At 36.6% G+C, this 21,495-nt stretch overlaps 1 protein-coding gene across 1 annotated transcript in view; it reads left to right on the top strand.

Moving 5' to 3' along the window:
* eng (endoglin) overlaps positions 1-19,975 on the top strand; it is a 36,708-nt gene extending 16,733 nt beyond the window's left edge. The window contains exons 4-14 of the mRNA XM_008424390.2: positions 6,353-6,460; positions 10,008-10,179; positions 11,150-11,339; positions 11,441-11,543; positions 11,759-11,963; positions 12,099-12,265; positions 13,818-14,066; positions 14,653-14,719; positions 17,875-17,985; positions 18,852-18,899; positions 18,985-19,975. Of these exons, the coding sequence (XP_008422612.1) occupies positions 6,353-6,460; positions 10,008-10,179; positions 11,150-11,339; positions 11,441-11,543; positions 11,759-11,963; positions 12,099-12,265; positions 13,818-14,066; positions 14,653-14,719; positions 17,875-17,985; positions 18,852-18,899; positions 18,985-19,106 (1,542 nt within the window). The 3' untranslated portion in view covers positions 19,107-19,975. The remainder of the gene's footprint in view (positions 1-6,352; positions 6,461-10,007; positions 10,180-11,149; positions 11,340-11,440; positions 11,544-11,758; positions 11,964-12,098; positions 12,266-13,817; positions 14,067-14,652; positions 14,720-17,874; positions 17,986-18,851; positions 18,900-18,984) is intronic.
* Positions 19,976-21,495: the final 1,520 nt, after the last annotated feature.

Below are 21,495 nucleotides of genomic sequence, written 5' to 3'. Positions count from 1 at the left end.
ATATATATTTGCCTTATTCCAACACAGTCACCTAATTCTGCAACCTTCAGAAGTAATTTTCTTGTGTTTACCTCAACAGCAATGACACATGTATATTGTTACCACAAATTAGACAAATGAACAAGATCTTATAAAAAATAGTAGCATGTGTGTCAGACTAACTTCATTTTCTCTCTGAAAGATTTGCCTGTACTCGGCTTGTACAAGCACAGCTCTGGAGAGTGTCAGAATAAAAGTATATAAGCAAACCTTTTTTTTTTTTGCTAGTATGTCATTGGTCAGATTATCAACCATGCCCAACCATGAAAGACGTTTAGTGAGAACAATAGATCTAAAAGTCACGCTTTAGGAAGGATGAAGGGATACCCTGAGAGAATCTATGCAAACCCCTAGAAGAAAAATAAGTTCAGACAAATCAAGACCCTTCTTGCTACATGGCAACAGCGTTGTCCGCTGTTTCACTAAGTGCGACCGCAAAATGAAAACTGTGTATTAAAACCACTATCAGTAATGACCCACTTCCACATTGTTCCACCAGCATGGAGACACATATGCCGTAATACCCACTCCCTTTTCCCCTCATTCTCTCAATAAACCTTGATGTAAGTGGTTTCAGCTTTTTCCATTGCATTATTAAAATATATAGAAATACAGCACAGTTGATGTTTGTTTATATCCTTGGCGGCTTCAGATAAATGGACAGATTGGGAATAAATATCACATCCTTTACAATTCTTTTTTTAAAGAGTACCCCAAGTACACAAAGCACAAAGGTTTGTCAGTAAATTTTGTTGCATATAACATGGTATCCAAGACACATTAACATAGGGACATCTCAATATGTCTCTATGTTGTCATATTGAGATGTTTTCTTAAAATGTAATCTATTTCTGTTATTCAATACAAAAAAAAGCTAAACTAAGATATTAATTAGGTCCACTACACACAGGGGATATATTTCAACCTTAGTAAGATTATAACATTTGATGTTATAGCTTACAGCAGCCAATAAAGTCTCAAAATTCAGCGTCTTGGACAATTGTCAGAGCATAGAAAAAATAACTTTTAATACAAACATGTTGGAAAGGTATTTCCATGTAGAACACAGAATATGCATTCTATACTTAGTTTGTCCTCATTTTGCATGAATTATTGCATCAATGCGGCATGGGATGAAGGCAATAAGGCTGTGCCTCAGGTGTCATGGAAACCAAGGTTGCTTTTGAAATGTATAGTCACATAACTTTTATTTTTCAATTCTTTTATGATTATTCATAGATTCCTCTCGACGCCATCACAGAATTGTTGGACTTTTGATGTATAAAGAAAAGACACACAAGCCTTTTGTTGTTGGCAAATGCACAGTGACCTATAAGGTTAATAACTGCTTCTTGACTCGGCGCATTTTGGCTCGCTGTCACAACATAATGAGCTCAGATGCAATCAAAGATAGCTTTTGTTGAATTAGTCTGGTCTTGGTCAAATCTGTGGCTCTGTGTTATGTACAGAGGTTTATTCCAGTTCAAAATGAGCAGCTGAGCCATGCGATGTGATAAGCTGATAAACTCAACACTGACAGTTTGATGTTGCCCAGGAGGAATAAAATGAATGCTAATAATGTTCAAACAGGAGCTTATAGAGAAGCTGCTGCAGCTAAACTTGCAGACCAAGGCTGTAAGAGGAAAAAAAAAATTATTGAATTATAATGAAACATGCTTTTGTTCAAACACATTTGACTCAACATGCTGCACACAAACTAATCCTCATGGTGAAATGAGTCCACAAACTATGCCCTGACATCATAAAATATAACACAGTTTCACTCCATATCCTTCGCTATCAGACAGATAGTGGAGACATTTTTCAGGCACTAGAAACGACTACAGATTTTCTCAACACGCCAGCGTTTTTCTGGCCTCTTTAACTGATAGTCGACTTAATTTGGCTGCATTTTTATTTATTTTTTTAAGTCTTTTTTTTTTTTTTTTCAAGAGATTTCCCTGCTAAAGTAAAAACACACAAAATAAGTGTTGACAGCAAACTGGGGCAATTTGATTTTTAAGCAATTCTTTAAAGAATGACATTGAGAACTTACTTCAGAAAACTTTTAATCTATGTGCAGTTATTGCTCAGCTAGAGCACATTTTTCACTGCCCGATGCTGTCGGTCAGCTCACATTATTCATTCCTTTATCAGCGAGTTGTTTGTACTATATATGGGGCTTCCATTTAACCTTTCTTAAACTGCTGTTTGGTATTTTTAGTTTAGTTTTTCAGGGATTATATTCACTTTTCTCACATGGATTGAAGCAGCTCTCTTCATTCTGCCTATGACGGTGCAATGCTGTGTAATCTCATTAATCCATTTTATCTGTTAAATCATTGCAGGGATCTTTCCCTCAGATGCCTCTTGGAAAACCTGAAAGATTATTTCTTAACTAAAAAAAGTGCTGCGGTTTATCATCAGTGCAGTAAGCTAGGCATTGCATTTTACATGAATTATTTTGGCTCCATACAAGGTTTATTTACCAACTTAGTTTCAACATGTTGCAAATGGGTCTTTGCATTTGTTTCAAATGCTGCTAAGCCTGAAAATGCATCCCGATGATACAACACATTTAAGGAAAGACTTTGTCCTCTCAGTCATTGGATGTCAGAACAAAAAAAGAGACATTTTAGAATACTTAATTTCAGTGTGGGGTTTAACTAGTTTCAACAACAAGTAATGCAGAGACATAATAGAGAGCTATTGTATTTTTTTCTCAAATCGAACTAAAACTGAATCCTATTCCATGATGTCCCCAAATGAGTAAATACAACCCCATCTTAGTCATTTTTGAAAGGTAACAGAAAAATCCTTCTTCAGAAGTAAGATTTTCTGGGACACATTGGTGACTCTGCCTCTTCAGTTCTTGAACCGTTAATTAACTGTGATTAACCAGATGTTCATGGTTCGATCTCCTAATGTCTGTGAAGGGGCAGATTTTTTTTTTTCAACAGTGACATATTGACATGTCATCTGTTTAGGTACAATGAATTGGCAAAAGCTAACAACTTATTCTTTAAAAAGTATCTCATTTTATTAAATATATTTTAGGGGCCAAACTCTGACTTGGAGATTATAGGTGTCATTGGGCCTTGATGGACGGATGGGTGGAGGAATGGATTTGTCTTTGGAGTTGATGTTTTATCAAGTGAAATATATACTAAATTAGTCAAACTCTTATCTAATCTTTTGAAAAAAAGAAAAGCCATTTTTTTTAGCCAAAAAATGGCTAAAACTGTACAGTCGGCAGGGAGCTTTACACTCCCTACACCTTTCTTTGTCCTTTAAAGTTCCTTATCACCTCCTTTCTCATCCTTTTATTTTCTTATTGATTTACAACCCACCCGGGACATTTGACTATCACAGTTTGACCACACTGCTGAATTATAGCAGTAGCATCAAGCGGCTGCACAAGCCAGGAGAAGGTGCTGCCTGTGTGCTGGACCCATTGATGTCACACACTGGCTCTGTGTCTTGGCTCCGGGCCGAGACTAGACCAATGGAGCCGACAAAACTTAGGGGAGAGAGAGCCAAAAGAATAACTGGAAACTGCATCAGCAAAGGCCCTTGAAAAAAAAAAGAGAGAGAAAGGATTCAGAGAAAAACAATTGTATCCTGAAAGCTTAGGAACAAAAGCAGCAAAAGGTGAGTGATCTGGGTCAAAGTTCAAGAACAAAGTCACAAAACTGGGCTGCAAAACAATGAAGCTCATTAGAAAGGAGTATTTAAAGAAAACATCACCGAGGTGTCTCTGTATGAGGTGCAGTGGCTCTGCAGGAAATGCCATTCATTCATTTACTGCATGCAGATGTAACACGACTGAAGTAAATCCTCAGAGGTATTTCTTGGCAGATGCCGCGCTGCTGCGCCACACAACTCTTTAGCTCAGACTCATGTTTGAATAACAACTGAGTTTTTTTTCTTCTTTCTTTTCAGTAACTCTTCAGGGCAATCTATCTGTCATCATCTTTGGCTACAATAAATATTCTGCACCGTAGATGGAGGACTTACCAAAACACGATTTCCTCTGACTCTGATTACCTCGGCCATGTTCACGCCGCATCATATGCATTATACATGTGCAGGTGTGGGCACATGGAAATATTTTAAGGCTTGATGCTCCTGTGCCCCATAAGCAAGCTATGCTATGGTGTAATCTGTCAACATATGTTTTCAAGCAACGTTAAATGTTTTGGTTAATTTATTTCTGATTCAGATTTTGTTACTTTACTGAAGTGTTTCATTTCTATCTCCTTTCCCTGGAGATTTGCGATTCCATATCAATATCTCTTGAATTGGCTTCATCTTTCAAAAAAAGGACATGTTGCCATGACATCTTCTGCCTTTTGTTTAAAGATATTTTAAAGAAAGCAATATTATTATTTTTTCATAAAACAAATTTCTCTTTCTCATTGTTCTAACCACTACTATACTAATCATATATTAGTATATAAAAAAAAATAGTTTGACTTAATATCAACTACTGCAGGGAATTATGTGCCTTATTTTATGCAATGCATCTACATTTTCCAATTTGAGCTGTGTAATGGTTTCAGACAGTCTGAAGGGGAAACGGTGAAGACAATCCGCGTTTATAAGTGACCAAGATGTTCATAAACTCAGGAGCAAACGCTGACATATGCACGGGCTTTTTTTTTTCCCTGAGAGGGAACTGAAACCATTAATTAGATGCACTCATTACTCCAGTCCCACTATGCACAAAACACTGTTAGTGTATGTCTGTATGCATGCAGGATAACACCTCCTTCCGTCTGTTAACTCTCGGCTTGCAAACAGCTCCTTCAAAATGCATCTGCGTCTGGCTCACAGGCAATTTGACTTCAGTCTCCTTAGGCCTAATTTGCTCTGCAGGCGCCCAAAAATCTGCGTAGCTCCAGCTTGGGTTCGTAACAATTGTCTTAGTTTCTGTTCTGGGGATGTCAGGCAGCGAGTAAAACAAATTCAATAGAAGGGATTCATGCTGTGTCCGCAGTGTCTGAACAACAGTCCTGGTCTTACAATAAACATATTTTCTAAAAGTGGAGCTTTAGGTTATCAAAGGTGGACAAAGGGAAAGTGAAGAGATGCTTTCGAGTATTTTTTTTTTTACACTTTCCCTTCTTTTTCGTCAAGCTGAGATTTAATGTTGAACTGATTACAAATGAGTAGAAAAGAAATAAAAACCCAAATCTTTCACTTCTCCTAAATCCAATTATCCTTTGGCTCTTAAAGAAGTAAAAGTAATTAGAACTCGGATTTATTGGTGTTAAGTTGGATTGGAAATATATATCTCTAAACTCCAATTTATTATTCCGCCACCACTCAGCGCCATTTGCATCCATAAAACTCAGCAGTTCCAGCTTTACCCCACGCACATGTGGAGCATAGTAATTAAGGCTGATTCATAGAGTGACGGTAGTGGTGATTAGCAAATCACATCACCATTATGTTACAATGGATAAAATACAGCTGATGAGACATTACATTATGTGGTTAATTATGTTGAGGGGTTTTATATTCTGCACAGTTCCGATGAGATTAGACATATATGGGAGGACCGGTTGAAATATATGAAATGATAGTGAAAACATAGAAGTTTTCTACAAATGCTTACATTGTGCCAATACTTTGGCTGCACATTATATAAATTATATTAAAAAAAAAATTTACAGCTCATTGCACAACGAGGAAAATAATTACCTTTTCCCCCTTTGTACAGCACAGAGGTGTAATAACACGGCAAAGCTGCATTACTTCATTTTACGTCTGCATCAACACAAAAGCAGACGGGAGAGAAAGCTTTCATGCCTCCACCAAATATAAGCCCCTCTCATATGACTGGCACTGCTTTTTCAGCGGAGAGAAGCATGTGGTGACATTTCAGAGCTCAGCCGCGAAAACCAGGAGGGATTGTCACGTCCCTCACTGATTTGTAGTCGCAGAGAAAAGGAATCAAACTTTTACCAAATTAAACTACCCTACTGTTGGGGGGTGGGATATTTTTAAACTTGGCGCAGCAAGCACAATGCGTCCCCTCGACGCTGTCAACTTGATGTCTGGTAATTTTAAGGGCAGATCGGGAGGTTTGCAAATGAGGGAGAGGTGTTAGACAAAAAAAGAAAACATAGTCAAATTCTGATGTAGCAAAAAGAAAAAAAAGCATAATAACACACACACACATTTAAAGTTGAGCAGAATTTGAATTCTAATAACTTTAACAATAAGTATGTAATTGTGTGCCTTGATATAACAATTGTAAAAACTCAAATGAACTGAAATGTGTCACTGTCTATTTTTATCTTGCCAGGATATTACATACTTCAGTCTGAACATTTCAAGACCAGCGATCCTTATCCTTTCATCCTCAAAACCGGCTTATGCTTACTGCGACCCCTGCGAAGACGTGAAAGTTTATGTGAGTAGCACCGCTGAGTCTTTCTGTATGTACGTCATGTTTGTATTTCTCTTGGAAAAATTTCAGCATGTAATATCTGTTGATTTATTTGTGTTTCTCAAAAAACTTTTTTAACCTAAGCTTTTTTATGACCACACACTTTATTCTATTTGTATTTTATCAAAAGCCAGCACAAATCAGTGAATATTCGAAGGTGGAGGTACAGTTTTACTGAAAAGTGTGAAATGCAATTTTATCCTGTCCCCATGATATGTTGTGGAACTCCCCCCTTGGCAGTTACAGCTAAATGTCATTAGTCGTACGTCTCCACCAGCTTTGCACATCTACAGATTGAAATATTTTGCATTCCATTTTGCAAAATAGTTTGACAAATAGTTTGACTGGACACAGTAAGTCTTCTTTAGACTATCCTAACACATGGATATAGATATGTCTAAACCATTATATTAACAAATTCACTGGGTTTGAATACTTCTGCTTTGGACTGTAGATCACATGGGTCTTTTTAGCAAATATTATGCTGCTGTTGTAACACTAATACTGCACTGAACATCTTTTATTTCATTACTGTGGGAGTTTTTTCCTGTGTTAAAAGTCTAGTGCCAGCTGCTTTACATTCAGTAAAAATGATACAGCTCTGCAGTTCTCTTGAGTCTTTTGGAAGACTGAGACCACTTAGATTTTTTTTCTGGATATTCCCCACTGGCTTGCTCTGTGAGAAGCAGTTTTTGTTTTAGTGTTTTAATTATCCACACTATAAAACCAACAAGTAGCCAGTAACTAGTAGGGATGATGGTATTGACTGTAAAATTAATGTACCAGTAAATGGTAGTTTCAGACTTTTATACACTAACCACGTATTAAAAAAAAAATGTGCATGAATTGACCTGCCAAAATAATCAGATGTAGGTGTAAAGAGTGAAATAACACTGCAAAAAAAGCAAAGTGTTTTACTGGTGAATTCTAGTCTGATAATGATGGGAAGGTTTAAACGTTTACAGTCATGAAAAAAAATTAGCATGCCACTGTTTATCTGTTTTTCTTACATCAACATATAAATTTAAGCTCACCTCATTTTTATACAAAATGTATAGGGGAGCTTGATTTTATTCACAGTATGTCTACTTTATGTTGCACTTCCAGAGAATAGTAACCATTTTAACAATTTTATAAACAACACATTTTACCTACTGCAGCCTTAAAATGTATCTTCACTTATAATGAAGATAGTATAATTTTTACTTCAGTTTATTTACATTGTGCCAGCCGACCACGTATGTTGTCTCAGGACACTGAAAAGGAAATTTCATCAAATCAAACAGAGAGATTTAAATTCATCTTAATTACCAAACAAGCCTGCCAAGTTCAGGTTATTATCTATTTAAACAAATAGGAAAGTTTCCATTTCCAGAAACCCAGCAGATTTCATCGAGTCACTGACTTACAGCCTTCACTCCTCCGGGCTGAGTATGTACTAATGTTGGAGACTTCCTCGCATTTACTGCAATCCTTCATCCTAAGCATGCATGTAGTGATAGTGGAAGGGAAAACACCTCTTTAACAGAAAGCCTGAAGACTCCTCAAGACTCAGTAGATGTATCTTATGATCTCTTCGGTCTTTTAAAAACTAACATTAAGTCACATTTGCTTTCACAATGGTACACTTTACTTTGAAGTTTCAGCAGATTGTCCTCATTCGCTCTTTGCGTGTTCACAGAAGCTCTCTTGCAGTCTTGAAAAATATTTCCCAGTACTGTGAACATTGTGCAGACTTACTGAAGACATCGCATATGTGTAAATTAAGTGGAATAACAGCTGTCCAATCAATGCGATGACACGCTTGCAGGCGTGCCAACAATTACTGATATGCTGACAGCAGCATGGTACCACATCCTGTATCGTGTCCTGTCAGGAGCCTGGACAACATTCCCTGTGACGGCAGGATGTTGTTGTGAGATGAGCTCTATCACTGGGGGATAATAGCGCTTTGCAGCAGATTGCATTGTAAGAGAATAAACATCTGTTCAGCATCCGAGAAAGGACGTCAGCAGCTTGACAGCATGTCTCGGTGTCACAGCTCCTCTCGGCCTCCCGAGGCTGCCGCTAACACTCAAGGTTGTTTAAAAAGCCAGTAGGATGGTGGCTTTTTTTTTTTCCAAAAGTCTTGTGAGCAGTCGTGTTTTCTGTAAGTAACAGTTCAGTGGTTGTCAAAGTGAGTTATTCTCATTTCATTCTTTATGGGGAAATATGATTGGACTCCTACACTTGTGTGTTATAAGTAAATCAGTTTTTATGTCGCCTGTCGTGTGGAACCGAACATGTACAAAACATTACTCATGACTAATGCGAAACAATTAAAAGATCAGTTGTTTCTGTCATTCCCATTAGACACCGGTCCTGTTTTTGGCTATTGCTTTCAAAATCTCTGGTAGCATGTAGAATACTGCTGACACTAATGTGATAAAATTTCCATGACATTAGGCTTTTCTTTTTTTTATTTATTTTTTTTTTACCTTTTCCTTCATGTCGTCGTTTTGACGACTCCTCCATCTGCTTGTTTCTGTTGTGAATTCCTCTCCTGCTTTTTAATGTTTGCAGTTTCTTTCCACACTATTTTTGATCTTATCAATCAAATATTTATGTAGAAAGAGATACCACTCCCTCTGGCATACTCGACTTACAGCATTTGTTCTGAATTTGGGACGCAAAGGCATGCACACAAACCCACATCCGCAGGCCGGGATAAAGATTTCTAGAAAATAGACACTTCATTTTAAACTTAAAGGATAATGCAGTGACATTACCGGTGTTTCATTAAACATCTTTTTGATTCTTAACAAATTTCCTCCTGAGAGATAAAAACATTTCTAGCCTTTTGAATCCCTTCTCCAAGCGTCAGACTGAGGAGGTTGTAGTTGTTGAGGTAGGATCTAAAATGCATTATGCATTTCAAACCCCCATCAAAACGAGGAGCTGAACAAAAGAGAAGCAACTCAGAATTTTATTATTTAGTTGAAAGAGATTTTTTAATGCACTGAGACACTTAACACTCGGAAAGCATTGCTGCTCTCAGTATCCTGGAACCATGAGTCCAATTTAGACACTACCCATGCCACATTTCTGCTGCTGTTCACTAATCCACAAAACCCAACATGCAAACTTCTTTACTTCCCATTCGTCCAGACAAGGAAACGGCAGTGTCTAGTCAATGAGATGGATGCATATATTTATACCTTGTATGGAGCCAGATTCCAGCCGACTATGGTGACGCACAAAGCTAAAAAAGGTCCCATTTCCTGGCCCCACTCAGGAAGCAAAAGAAAGACCTTGGCTCCAAAGAGGTTGTGCAACTCGGCTCGTGGTCACTTAACCATAATAAACATTTCTCTTTCATAGCCCCACTCAGAGAATAGAGGGAGAGTTTGGTGAAGGATAAGAAAAAGGAGTGGAGGAGAATGACAAAGGAACATGATGAGAAGAAAGGCATTGATCCAGCCCTGTGTTTTTTGCAGTTAACGAAATGCTGTGTTTGTTTTGTGTTTTACAGGTGAATAATTCCACAATTACACTGACCAGTAAACCTCAGAACAATGTCTACAAAGAAGAAATACCCCATCAAAACGAGGAGCTGATCGAGTGGGCAAAGCAGAAATTTGACGGTGTGACTTCATTCACTACTGTTAAAAATCCCGAAAAAATCACACTAATAGAAGCACAAGGTAAGAATAACATTGTTTAACTTTGCTTGGGTTAACAAAGAGCTTTTCTTGCCAGTGTAGAGGCTTGTCAAGAAATTTGTACAGTGCATACATATGAATTGTATAATCATAGGACATATAAAACCCCCTCAGCGCAGCATTAAAAACCAAATAAAGAAATCCTGCTGACAATTCACTAGCTAAATATCCAGATTGGCACCAAAATTTGGTCCTGTCACTCCGCAGGTAAAAAGGTAGAGTAGTCGGCATCTCGAGGAAAAATCACCAGACTGATTCTTGGCCACCTCAGCAATGTTTGTTAAAGTAACCTCGGGTTCCCCTGCGACCTTAGAGTTTGTCTCCTTCATGGACAACATGAGATCCTCAAAATTGTACGACGCCACGCCACGTGTCGATCTATCCACTGTGTTTGTCAGCAACAGTCCAATCAGCAACTGCAATTTGGTCCAAAGTGAAACGCCCCAGGGTGAACCGAATCGCTTTACCTCCGACAAAGTCTCGAAGTTTATTGTTACAAATGCGCTGACGTCATAGAGATACTGTGGAAAATAATTGACAAAAACAGTTAAATGTTATCAGTGGGGAACATGCAGTCACTACGCGCTATGTATCCAGAGCATTTAGAAGGAGAAAATGGAAGATTTAAAAGAACAGCCCGCCTTCAAAGTTAATCAAATTATGAACACCTTACAAGGGTTAAAAGGAAATAAGACTTAGGTTTTTTTTTCTTGTCCATGTTGTAAAGTGTCTAATCAAATATAGCAACATTGTCTGAAACCTTTTACCTGAACAACACTCTCATTAAGACCTACTACTTTAACCTCTGTGACAATAGATTTAGTGTACTTCTTTGTGGTAACCATCAACTTGCTCATTACTTTGCACAGTGTCTATGTTTTAAACTTGATTTTCCATTAAAAGGCTGTATTACTCAATGATCAATGATGAGCTGTGATTTGTTTGTTTGTAGGAACTAAACCTACAAGCATACCTACAGCTGGTCCTACAGATTGTGTACTTAACAACGAAGACATCTCAGAAAAGCACTTTATGAAGGTTGACATGGTTCCAGATAGGATCACGTCTTGTACACTGAAATCACAGAACCCAGACGATAATGAGATCCATGTCATAAACATTCCAGACAGTTCTCCTGTTCGGTAACCTTTATATTTTTAAGAAACAGAATTTTATGTTCCTCAATTTTTACCAAATATTTTTTTCGTAATCCTCTTTTTTTCTCTCTCTCTCCACATGGCAGTAATGTATCCTTGCTCGTTAAAACTCAGGGCATTTCTTTCTTCCTGAGAGGTCCTCAGGGCACCACATGGACCTTCCTCAACACGGGCTTTTTGAAGCTTGGCGTAAGTTTCCATGTTATGTGTATACCTTTAGAAAATGTCAGTATAATGGAATTCATTCTAAAACAAATTTCTGTCTGACTCAAAACAATCAAATTGATTGTATTAATGAACAATTTCTAGGCTTTCTGAAGTTCCTTTTGTTATTCGGCACTTGTCAAGTACTTGTTGTAATATATTCATTAAGAATTTATTTTTATTGTCTTCTTTTCTTATAGTCTAACAACGACGTCCAGATACAAGCTTTCGAAAATAAGGTTACACTACCTAAATATAATGGTACAGTGAGAGGTGACAAAGCAGAGGTTGTACAGGAAATGGCTTTGGAATATTTTAAAGTCAGTTATTTCACCAGCTACAGTGAAATAACGCTGGACGCATCAACCATTTCTCTAGTGATTGAAAAACAACACAATTTACCAGGTATGACTTTTAGTTTACTTTCTTATCAGAGAAAAATAAGCTGTAAAGAAATGCAGAAAGTAGATGCACAAAGCTGGGAAGCAAATGTTGCACTATTGATAGACATTGTAAATGTTGCTTTTGTTTTATTTTTAGAGAGATTTCCTTCAGTCAGAGAAGAAATGGCAAAAAGTATGATTACCAAAACCACTGATGCCCCGAATCAGATGCTTCTGAACATCCATCTGTACACCTCCCCAGACTATCGCTTTCCCTTAGACCCTTTAACCAGATTGCAGACTAACAAGAGAATCTACGCACTGGTAAGAATTTATTTCCGATTTTTCTGATCACCCAAATCACATTATTTTACAAGCCACATTTACCCACTCATGCCATGTATTATTTTTCTATTTTAATAACCGTTTTGTTTAACAAATACACTCATACATCAATTGACATATAGCAGAGATCATCAGCTTGTTAAACTTGGTACCAACCTTGATGTTTAGCAAACAGTCCAGTTATGACAGTGATTGAAAAGCAGCAAACATGGCACTGTTAAGAAAAAAGAAGAAGAAGAAAAAAAAAGTCTCTAATTTACAGCTAAATACCGGCAGCCCTGGGGGCTTAAAATTCATATTTATATGGATTTTACAGTGGCTGGTATTTTACCGTAAATTACAGATATTTATTTGTTTTTTTTTTCTACAGTGCAACCATCAAATATCATTCCTAAAATGTCACAACAAGTTGCTACTTTGTAATTACTGAGCAATTCACCATATAAAATTTGACCAATCATGTATCATTGTGAAAATGTATTGATCTCCTTTATTTTTTTAAATGTAATTTTATTTTATATTTCATCTGTTTTTGGTTTTTTAAAGTCTTTTATATTTCAGATCACTGAACAAAATGTTAGTATCAAACAAAAAAAAAAGTTTTCAAATATTGATGCACAATGTGAAAAAGCCATTGCCCCCATTATCAAATAATCTAACGGTGAATAAATTCATATTTTTAGTTTAACTTCACTTCTTCTCCAAGCTGGACTATTGTCAGACTTGCATAATCAATAAATAACAAATGAGAAACCGTCATCAACATATATTAACATCTATCAGTGTGGAAGGGGTTTCAATGCCTTTTCCCAGGGCTTTACTAGGACATTTACTGGGGCTTTTGAAATATATATTCAAATGTTTCCCACAAAACAGAATCAATAACTAAACCCTCAGCAACAGTGTATGGAGACAACTCTGTAGACTATTGTTGTGGCTACATTGTATGAGTGAACCAAAGCTTCGCTCTGCTTAGACAGGGTCACTCCATCTGCGTTATATGCCAGGCTTATTTTAGTCTCACCTGGGTTTAGTCTGTGCCTGCTAGCAGCCACATCGTCATTCTTGTGGACTATTTTTGTTGAAGCATGTGATGTTGTGATTAATTTATGTCTACTTTACTCTTCCTCAGCCAATCAGTAGCACATTCTTCTTCCCCTTAGCTCCTGGTCTAGTGCCTTCACCTTCTCTGTGCTGAATTAAAGTAACCTGCCACATTTGTACGTAAAGGAAAGACCATTGTAACGAGGGAAAAAGTAATTTGTTAGGTTACTCATTACTAAAACAAAGTACTGCCGTTAGTAACGCCATTTGTTTTAAAGCCATTCTTTGCATCACTGCAAATGGAGAACATGGAACAGCAGTAAATACAATCAGGACAGTAAGGATACCAAAATTACTTTAAGAGTACTTAGACGACTCATCCAGAAGATCACAAAACAAAATCTCTAAAAGCAACTCTTGCTTACATTTTATTAGAAGTTGCGTTCCTTCCCTGCAGTTTATTTAATATTGTCTTTGTTCCTTATAGATATCTGCGTACACCATAGGTGACATGAAAATGGCCCTCAAGGTGATTGACTGCACCATAAGGCCCAAGGCCTCGTCCTCTGCAGAGAAAGAGCTCCCGATCTTCTTGGAGTCCTGCACTGCAGACCCCTGTCACAACAGCGCTCGGCTCAGCTTCTCCTTAGATCAGATGCCAGAGGGAACATCCAGCACATGGGTCCTACGATGCTCTGTCAAGCTATGCTTTTCTGACAAGTTATATCAGATTGAGGTATGTATTTCACAACGACTTTTTCGACTAAACAACATATATTTTCAGTTGTTTTAAATGAAAGCGGAGGCACAAAACATTCTGCATATTATACATGAATATTTCAGTTTCAGCTTAGACGTATTTACATCTAAAGTGTTTTGAATAATCTTTTATTAGGGCCTGAGAAATTATTGAAAATATTACCATAATCATAAATGATTATTTTTTTCATGCTATGAGGGGAATATTTCACAAGCTTTGCCTGAAGCGTGGTACCTGTGGAAATTCCCTGGTGGATTCTCCTTTTATTTGCTTTGCCCTCATTTTTTGTTCACTCCTTCGGTATTCTGCATTGTCTTTGCGGGTCTTTTTGGTTTTCAGCTTTGCAAGTGAAAAGCAGCATTATAGCAATGACATTGTATTATTGGTGTGCTCGATGCAATATGTTATACTGGGTTGTTATATTATTATCCCTAGTTTGTCTATGGTGATTGTCCAAGTAGTATAAAGTACTGTCCAGTCATATCTGCTGGAAACAAGTTTTTCAGCTCATTTCCTGAAAAAGGACGTTTATTTTTTATTATTTTTCTTGTTTCACCCACAGATCTGTGAGGATAAAGTGAGGACAGCAGAGAAGAATCTGGAGGTTATGCAGTCATGCCAACCACAGGGTGAGAGAAGTTATTTATTAATTTCATTTATTTAAAAAAAAAATTACCTTGATGTTCATTTTCATAAATTATCTGTTTCATAGTAATAAACTTGTCAAACTCCTACACAAATAATCATAACATTTAATTTACCTTTCATGCCTCCTGGACTAAACTGCTAGTCAGTCAGCTAGTGATTGAGTAATACTATGTGCTGAAATTTTTTCTTATAATTGCTTATAGCACTCACACAACACTGCATGGGCTGATTGCCATAGCAGCGAACACAGGATATTCAATGAAGCCAGTGAGCGGCGGTAGGGCGGGGCCTCGTCCTTTAGGAAGGTCTGCAGGCTGACCTTGTGGCCACAGTCACACGTAACAGCCCTCAGGGGAAACAGTGGCAGGCGGGTGGGTGGGCTAAAATCCTTTGTGCTTCCAAAAAGTCTGACTATTCTGATGTCCAGACACATTGGAGAGCTTCGAGCGATTAAAAGACTAATGAACATTTTTGTCTCAAAGAGGGATGAGTTTCTCTCAAGATAAGAGAAGCAAAATCTGTGACTAGAAAAATATTAAGGAAATGAATGGCATTAGCTTAAATTTTGTAGCAGCTCAGTAATATAGCACTCTCTGTTTTATCAGCAATACGACTCACTGCAAAATATCATTCCAGATGCTGCAGTCAATATTTTTTTCTTCTTCTAATTCTTCTGTTTCATTATAATTCATAAAGTTTTCCTTGGAAAAGCAAGTCTGCAAATCAGTTTTCTAAATTAATTTGTTGGTTCACTCGTTCCTTTAGTCATTAGCTCTCTTCACACATTTTACACACCTTGTTAAATGTAAAAAAAAACAAAAAAAGATATCCTAACAAATCCTCTCAGAATTGTGTGGGCATGTACTTTCACACAAGCCCAATATTTCAAAATGAACTTAGTAACAACGCTCTCTCTTAAATGCAAACCACATGTGCCACCATTCTCTTCACACTTATCTGAGTTTGGCTGCACAATTCAGATGAAATTGATTAATTTGATTACTACAAGTCACTTAAAGTGCCAAAATTGTGAAGAAACAAACAAACAAACAAACAAACAAAAACAAAAACTTTTTCTTCAAACTTTGTAAGTCTGACAAACCTTTTCATGGAGTCCAGTTTATTATGACAGAGATGGAATAATCACTATAAATAAGCATAACTAGCAGGCGTCATTGTTTTCCGAGTCTTTATCAAGCGGCAGCGACCGCTCCATTCAGTAATCCTTCCTGTTTGCTGGTTTTCATACCAAGGGCAGGGAGTCAGGGCGCAGGCCTGATGTCCCTCCTTGCCTCCCCACCTGCACTGCAGCTTCTGTTTCCTGCAACTGTTTATTCAGCTTTGCTGTCAAAGGCTCACTTATACAAACTAACACTGCCAGTGATTGGAGAAAACAAGTCTCTGAGGAAGGCTGTCTCAAGACGCTGTGATGTTTCTTCCCAATTCAGAGACAAGGAATGTTCCTTTGTAATCTAAAATCAACAAACGAGGTTGGGATGCAGTTGGTATGTACGGCCACCAGATGTCACTGTTTCAGTTCCCTGGGAGTAATTTAAGGTTGACTTTTAAGTGTTTTTGTTTGAATAGAAGCAGCTTTACGCTTTGCGATTAATACACAAATATTAAATGAACAACATAGTGTATATATTAGATGCTTCAGAGTGCTTTTATTATTACCTTAAGGTTTTCTGCTAATGATTCCATCATCTCACTCCGTCATACTTTCCTCAGTGCTTCAGTTTAAATTCACCTACTGTGTTAGGTAGTTTATATTTCAACAAAAAAAAAATGCTTTTTTTTGTCCCATGTGTACCCTTTTAAGTCAGATTAAACTACAGATGAGTTGAGTTATGACTCCTATATTCCAAAACTTAACTTAGCTTGTTTCAGCAGGAAACAGGAGGCTGCAGAGGCAGGTGAGAGAAACTCATGTGCAGGTGATGATTAGTTTCTTAGAAATGTTCTGGTTGCTTTGTAGAAGATCTTTACAGGTAGCAAGCCAAGTAGAGAAAGAGAGAAAAAAGCATGTGTTTGCACACTGTCTCTATTGTTATACAATTCAGAACAAGCATTGTGTCTCTGCTTTGGTGGAGATTTCTGACAGCTTACATGGTGCTATTGCAAATTTGAATTTTAAAATCGATTCCTCTCAGTCAGACACGCAAACCTGTAAAACACTAAATCTATTTCAGTGTTAAAATTGATGAAAAGAACTAGAGAGTAATGCAAATGGTTTCAGGAACAACCAATTTTTTTTTTTTTTAATACACGAAAATGAAAGCCCTTAATTAATTATTCATTTATAGAGGTGATAGGGTTGAAAAATATTTGATGGAAGGGCAAAATTGATGTTCTTCTCAAGAAAATATAGTCAGGGTTTTATCATAATAAAACACAACTATAAAATGAGAATGGCTTTCTAGCATATAGCCTATGTTCAGAGGCCTGAGCAATTTGCAGTAACTATATGCTATGTTTTCCTAGTTTTTCCAAGTGTACAGCTTGCACCTAAAAAATAACTACTCTGCAAAGATATCACTTTATAGATTTTAATATATACACATGTTTTGCATTTTGCCTTTACACCATAAATCAATCTTTGTAGAAGTGGTATTGGGGTATAACTATTTCTAATAATGAACGGACCTTAAATGACTATTCCTAATATGCCGCTACTAACGTCTATTATAACTTCACTGAAATTCAATTATTTTTTTAATCTATTTTAAAATCTGAACTGCAATGGCCACCATTGCTTCATATGTACAATATAATTTAGATGGACGATGACATAAAAATGTCAACAAAGCTATTTATTTAACTATGTCAAATATACTGGCCAGCAAAATTGGTAAAATTGGCTGGCCAGTTGTTTCCAAATGTAAAAAAGATACAAAAACCTACAACCGAACCATGTGGATTTGGTTGTAGTTTCAAACAAAAAAGGGAAGAACTGAAAGATTCAGCATTACACTCTGAGTGATCCATTATATCATACTACAAGGCATGATATAATTGTAAACTAATCCTCCCACATTGCATAGCTTTACATTTAGTACAACACAATTTTATCATATTCAATTGCTGTTCTTTAATTAAAGGTATATTGCACTTTTTTTTCTCTGTGGTCTTTCAGATCAGCCATGCTTTGATTTTGGCCTGTCAGGTGTTCTTGGAATTGCTTTTGGAGGGTTCCTGATTGGAGTGTTACTTATTGGAGCGTTGTGGTTTATCAAGATTAAAACAGGTAAATGCATGTTCTGTTTTGTATCCTATTCTAATTGTAACCTGCGTAAAACAGATCACACAAATTTGGGTCACTTTTATTCAACATAATCTCACTAGCTCAGATGACAATGTTTGCCACATTTGACACAGGATTACGCCTACATTTTAACATCCACATATGGTCTAATACTGTATCATTTTGCCACCATGTAAAAAAAGAAAGATTACCTAAATAGTTTCCATTCAAAACAGGATAAAGAAAAAACATGTGCATGCTTTTATTTGCAGCATTTTTAATTATTGTAATAATCCTTACCGTTATCTGAAAAGAAAAGCATCAACTAGCTGCTGCTTTTATAAAATGCTCCTGCCAGAGTCCAATATAATGCCACAAAAATAGGTCATTTTGCACCAAACCTTACATTAATTCATTAAGTTATTGTGTGCAAACAGTTTGATTTTTAAATCTAAGAGATGGAATGGTCATCTCAGGATTACTTATTAGGTACTATGTAGATCACCCAACCATCACAAACCTGTTTTACTACATGTTCCCTGACCAGAACTAAACAAGTGAAACATAATTTAGTCTCTGTGCTCCTCATCTCTGGAAAAAAAAAACTCACTGAAAACCTCTGATGTGCAAAAATCATTGGCTTTTTAAAGTCTGGACTGCATATTTCCTATAAAGAATAAAGCTTATGTACTTTTATCATGCCATAGGTATTTATTTCTTGTAATATTTGTAAAGAAAAAAATATTCTTTGCCATAAGGGTAGCAGTTCACTGCTGTTCTCCATATTTCTTTTCTATTGTGTTCCAACTTGTCAAATGTCCCAACCGAATATGCCTAGACTTAACGTGGTCTCATTGAATTAAACTCAGGGTACCCAGCTGGACTTGACATGAGGTCAACTGCTGCCAGTTTTCCTGGTGAGAAGTATAACTGTTCTTCATGATTTTTTTTAATTTTTTTATTGGGATCAGGCTCTAATCAGCATCTGCCTTCTTTTTTAAGGTTGTCCCTGTTCAAGAGCAAAGCGACAACCTGTTTCTTCCAACCCATCACCCTCCGAGAATAGCAGCGCAAATGCTAGCATCGGAAGCACTCAGAGCACACCGACCAGCAGCATGGCATAAGATCATTGTAGGTTATACTAGCAGGCCACCATCCCTTCTGTCATCTTGATGGGTTTCAAGCTTTTTGTTGCATCCGTCCTTGAAAGAGCATTTCTTTATACTTTATACTGTTTAAATTGTTGTTTAAAAAGCACAACTGATGGTATTTGACATACCATGTCTAAAAATGGGTTTGATCTGGGAGTCTGGAGTTAGATGTGGAGAAAGGATGAATGATGAGTAACCAAAGTTTTGATATTAGTTTTTTAATGCTTTCCTTTGCAGCCTCTCTGTAAATTCAAATTCCTCAGCCAGGATGTTACAGAGGCCAAAAAAAAAAAAAAAAAAAAAAGAATTGGCTCCCAGCAACAGGAAAAACAAACCATATCCCCCCAAGAGCTAACAGGAAATTCACAACATTCTTTCCAATGAATTGTGCTCGTGTGATGGGAGCACAATAACAGTTATCCAGGAGACAAACCGGTCCAAAGACAAGCTTTGAAAAACAGATGAAAAGATGTTTTGCGAACATTTAAGAAACAAAAATATGACGGGTTGTGTGCTAGGTGAGTCCAAAGAAATTCATCAACAACATCAAGGTGTCTGACGTTCTGTGTATTCTCATTTCCAAATAGACAAAATAAATACTTCCTTATATGATTTTAGACTAATTTGCAGTCCAGGGACCATGGTTTTATTGCTACCTCTTATTGAGTAGAAATCTGGAGCTAAGGTAAAACTTAAAACTAGGTTTCTGTGGTGAAGTTATTGTTTTTTTTTTAATCATTTTTAATTTACTGTCATTTCTTGCTGCCATATCAAAACCCTAAAGTGGCCCTATGGGCCATTTGTAGCTCACAAAATAAACTTATGGTGCCATTGTCTTGTTATCCAGTGGATAAATAAGTGTCATCATATTGTTTTTCCATAGCATTCATTTCAGATTAGATTTGAACTACATTTAGAAATAAATTACCAAAACTAAATGATGAAAGAAGACATTTAATGTGGACTAACATGGATTTTTTTACTTACATGAGCTGAAAATGCATCACTATTTTATTGCAGAGTACCAGTTTTCAATATGTATTCCTGTATTCAGAGCTGAGCAGTGTTTGTAGAGATTCACTAAGATTTCCAGGCATCACACTGTTGCATCTTACTATTTAACACTCATCCAGCTCTTTCTTCCAGGTGGAGCCCCCCACGCCCCAAATAGTGCTGAGGTTAAACTTCAGTAGTTTTCATTTACCCATTGTCACCAGTGACACCAGTTCTTCACCAGTACTTACCAACTTACTGTGCACGTTTTAGGTCTGTGGAACAGACCTTTGTCTTGTAATGATTTTCATTACACTGTTAACCTTGTAGATTTCTTTTTGTTGTACAGATTTAAAAACCAAGATTTGATCTTTTTTTCCTTTTTTTCAGAATATAGCTCTTCTCAATTGTCCTTTCTTTTTTGTAGGCATTATTGAGTTAAAAAGAATTTTGGTGGACTTAACAGGACTCTTATGAATCATGCTTCATACGAAGTTTGCTTTGAAAATTGAAACAACCTTGATAACAGTTATACCTTAAGCTGCCATTCATTTAGACTTATTTTGTTTCTTTATCAAAAGGCTGTTCAGTCCTTTGAAAGACTCAGTATTCACATTTACTAATGGCATTCAGTTTCAAAGGTCGTCCTTGTTGTAATAGTTATTGTATAATGATACATATGAGCAGAATGATACTGTTATAAAAACTAATGTTCACACATTCATGGTGAATGGGTGAATGACTGAATGTAGTGGGAAGAGTTTTGGGGTCCTCTGGACGTGATAAAGTGCTATACAAGTACAAGACATTTATCATTAATTTATAATCACAAAAAATTGCTTCTCTAAATTTGATTGACAGATAAATATATACATGTATTTTTCATATAAATGGTTGAATGTATCTTTTAATCTCTTATTTAAATCAACTCTGAATACAGACCATTCAGACTTTACTGCATGATCAATATTAGCATTTCTACATCCCTCCATATGTGCATTGACATATTTTATTAGTTCTTTTAACTGCTCTAATGGCATTTGAAAATGTAAAAAAATAATAATAAAACAAACATATTTTCACCTGTTGCTAATCTAAATAGGTATATTTTAAATTTTTGTTTGTGGTCAAAATGAACAGCTCATGTCCAAACTGCATAATATTGGCTCTATAAAAATATCCTGTTTTATTTATTCTTGTTCAGCTTCATTCTCAGACCTGTTCCAAACCAGTTTTGGGATATGTGTAGCACATTTCTCTCCTTTATACACATGTGCATTTTTTTGAGACAGAAACAAAGAGGGCCAGTACAAATTGCCACTTGAGAATTTGTGCAATATGGTGAGAGGTTAACTTGCATGTAATGTCC

The sequence above is a fragment of the Poecilia reticulata genome, linkage group LG12 (assembly GCF_000633615.1).
Source record: "Poecilia reticulata strain Guanapo linkage group LG12, Guppy_female_1.0+MT, whole genome shotgun sequence".
NCBI lineage: Eukaryota > Metazoa > Chordata > Actinopteri > Cyprinodontiformes > Poeciliidae > Poecilia > Poecilia reticulata.
Note: the sequence above shows the minus strand (reverse complement) of the source record. Positions and strands in the feature narration are given on the sequence as shown.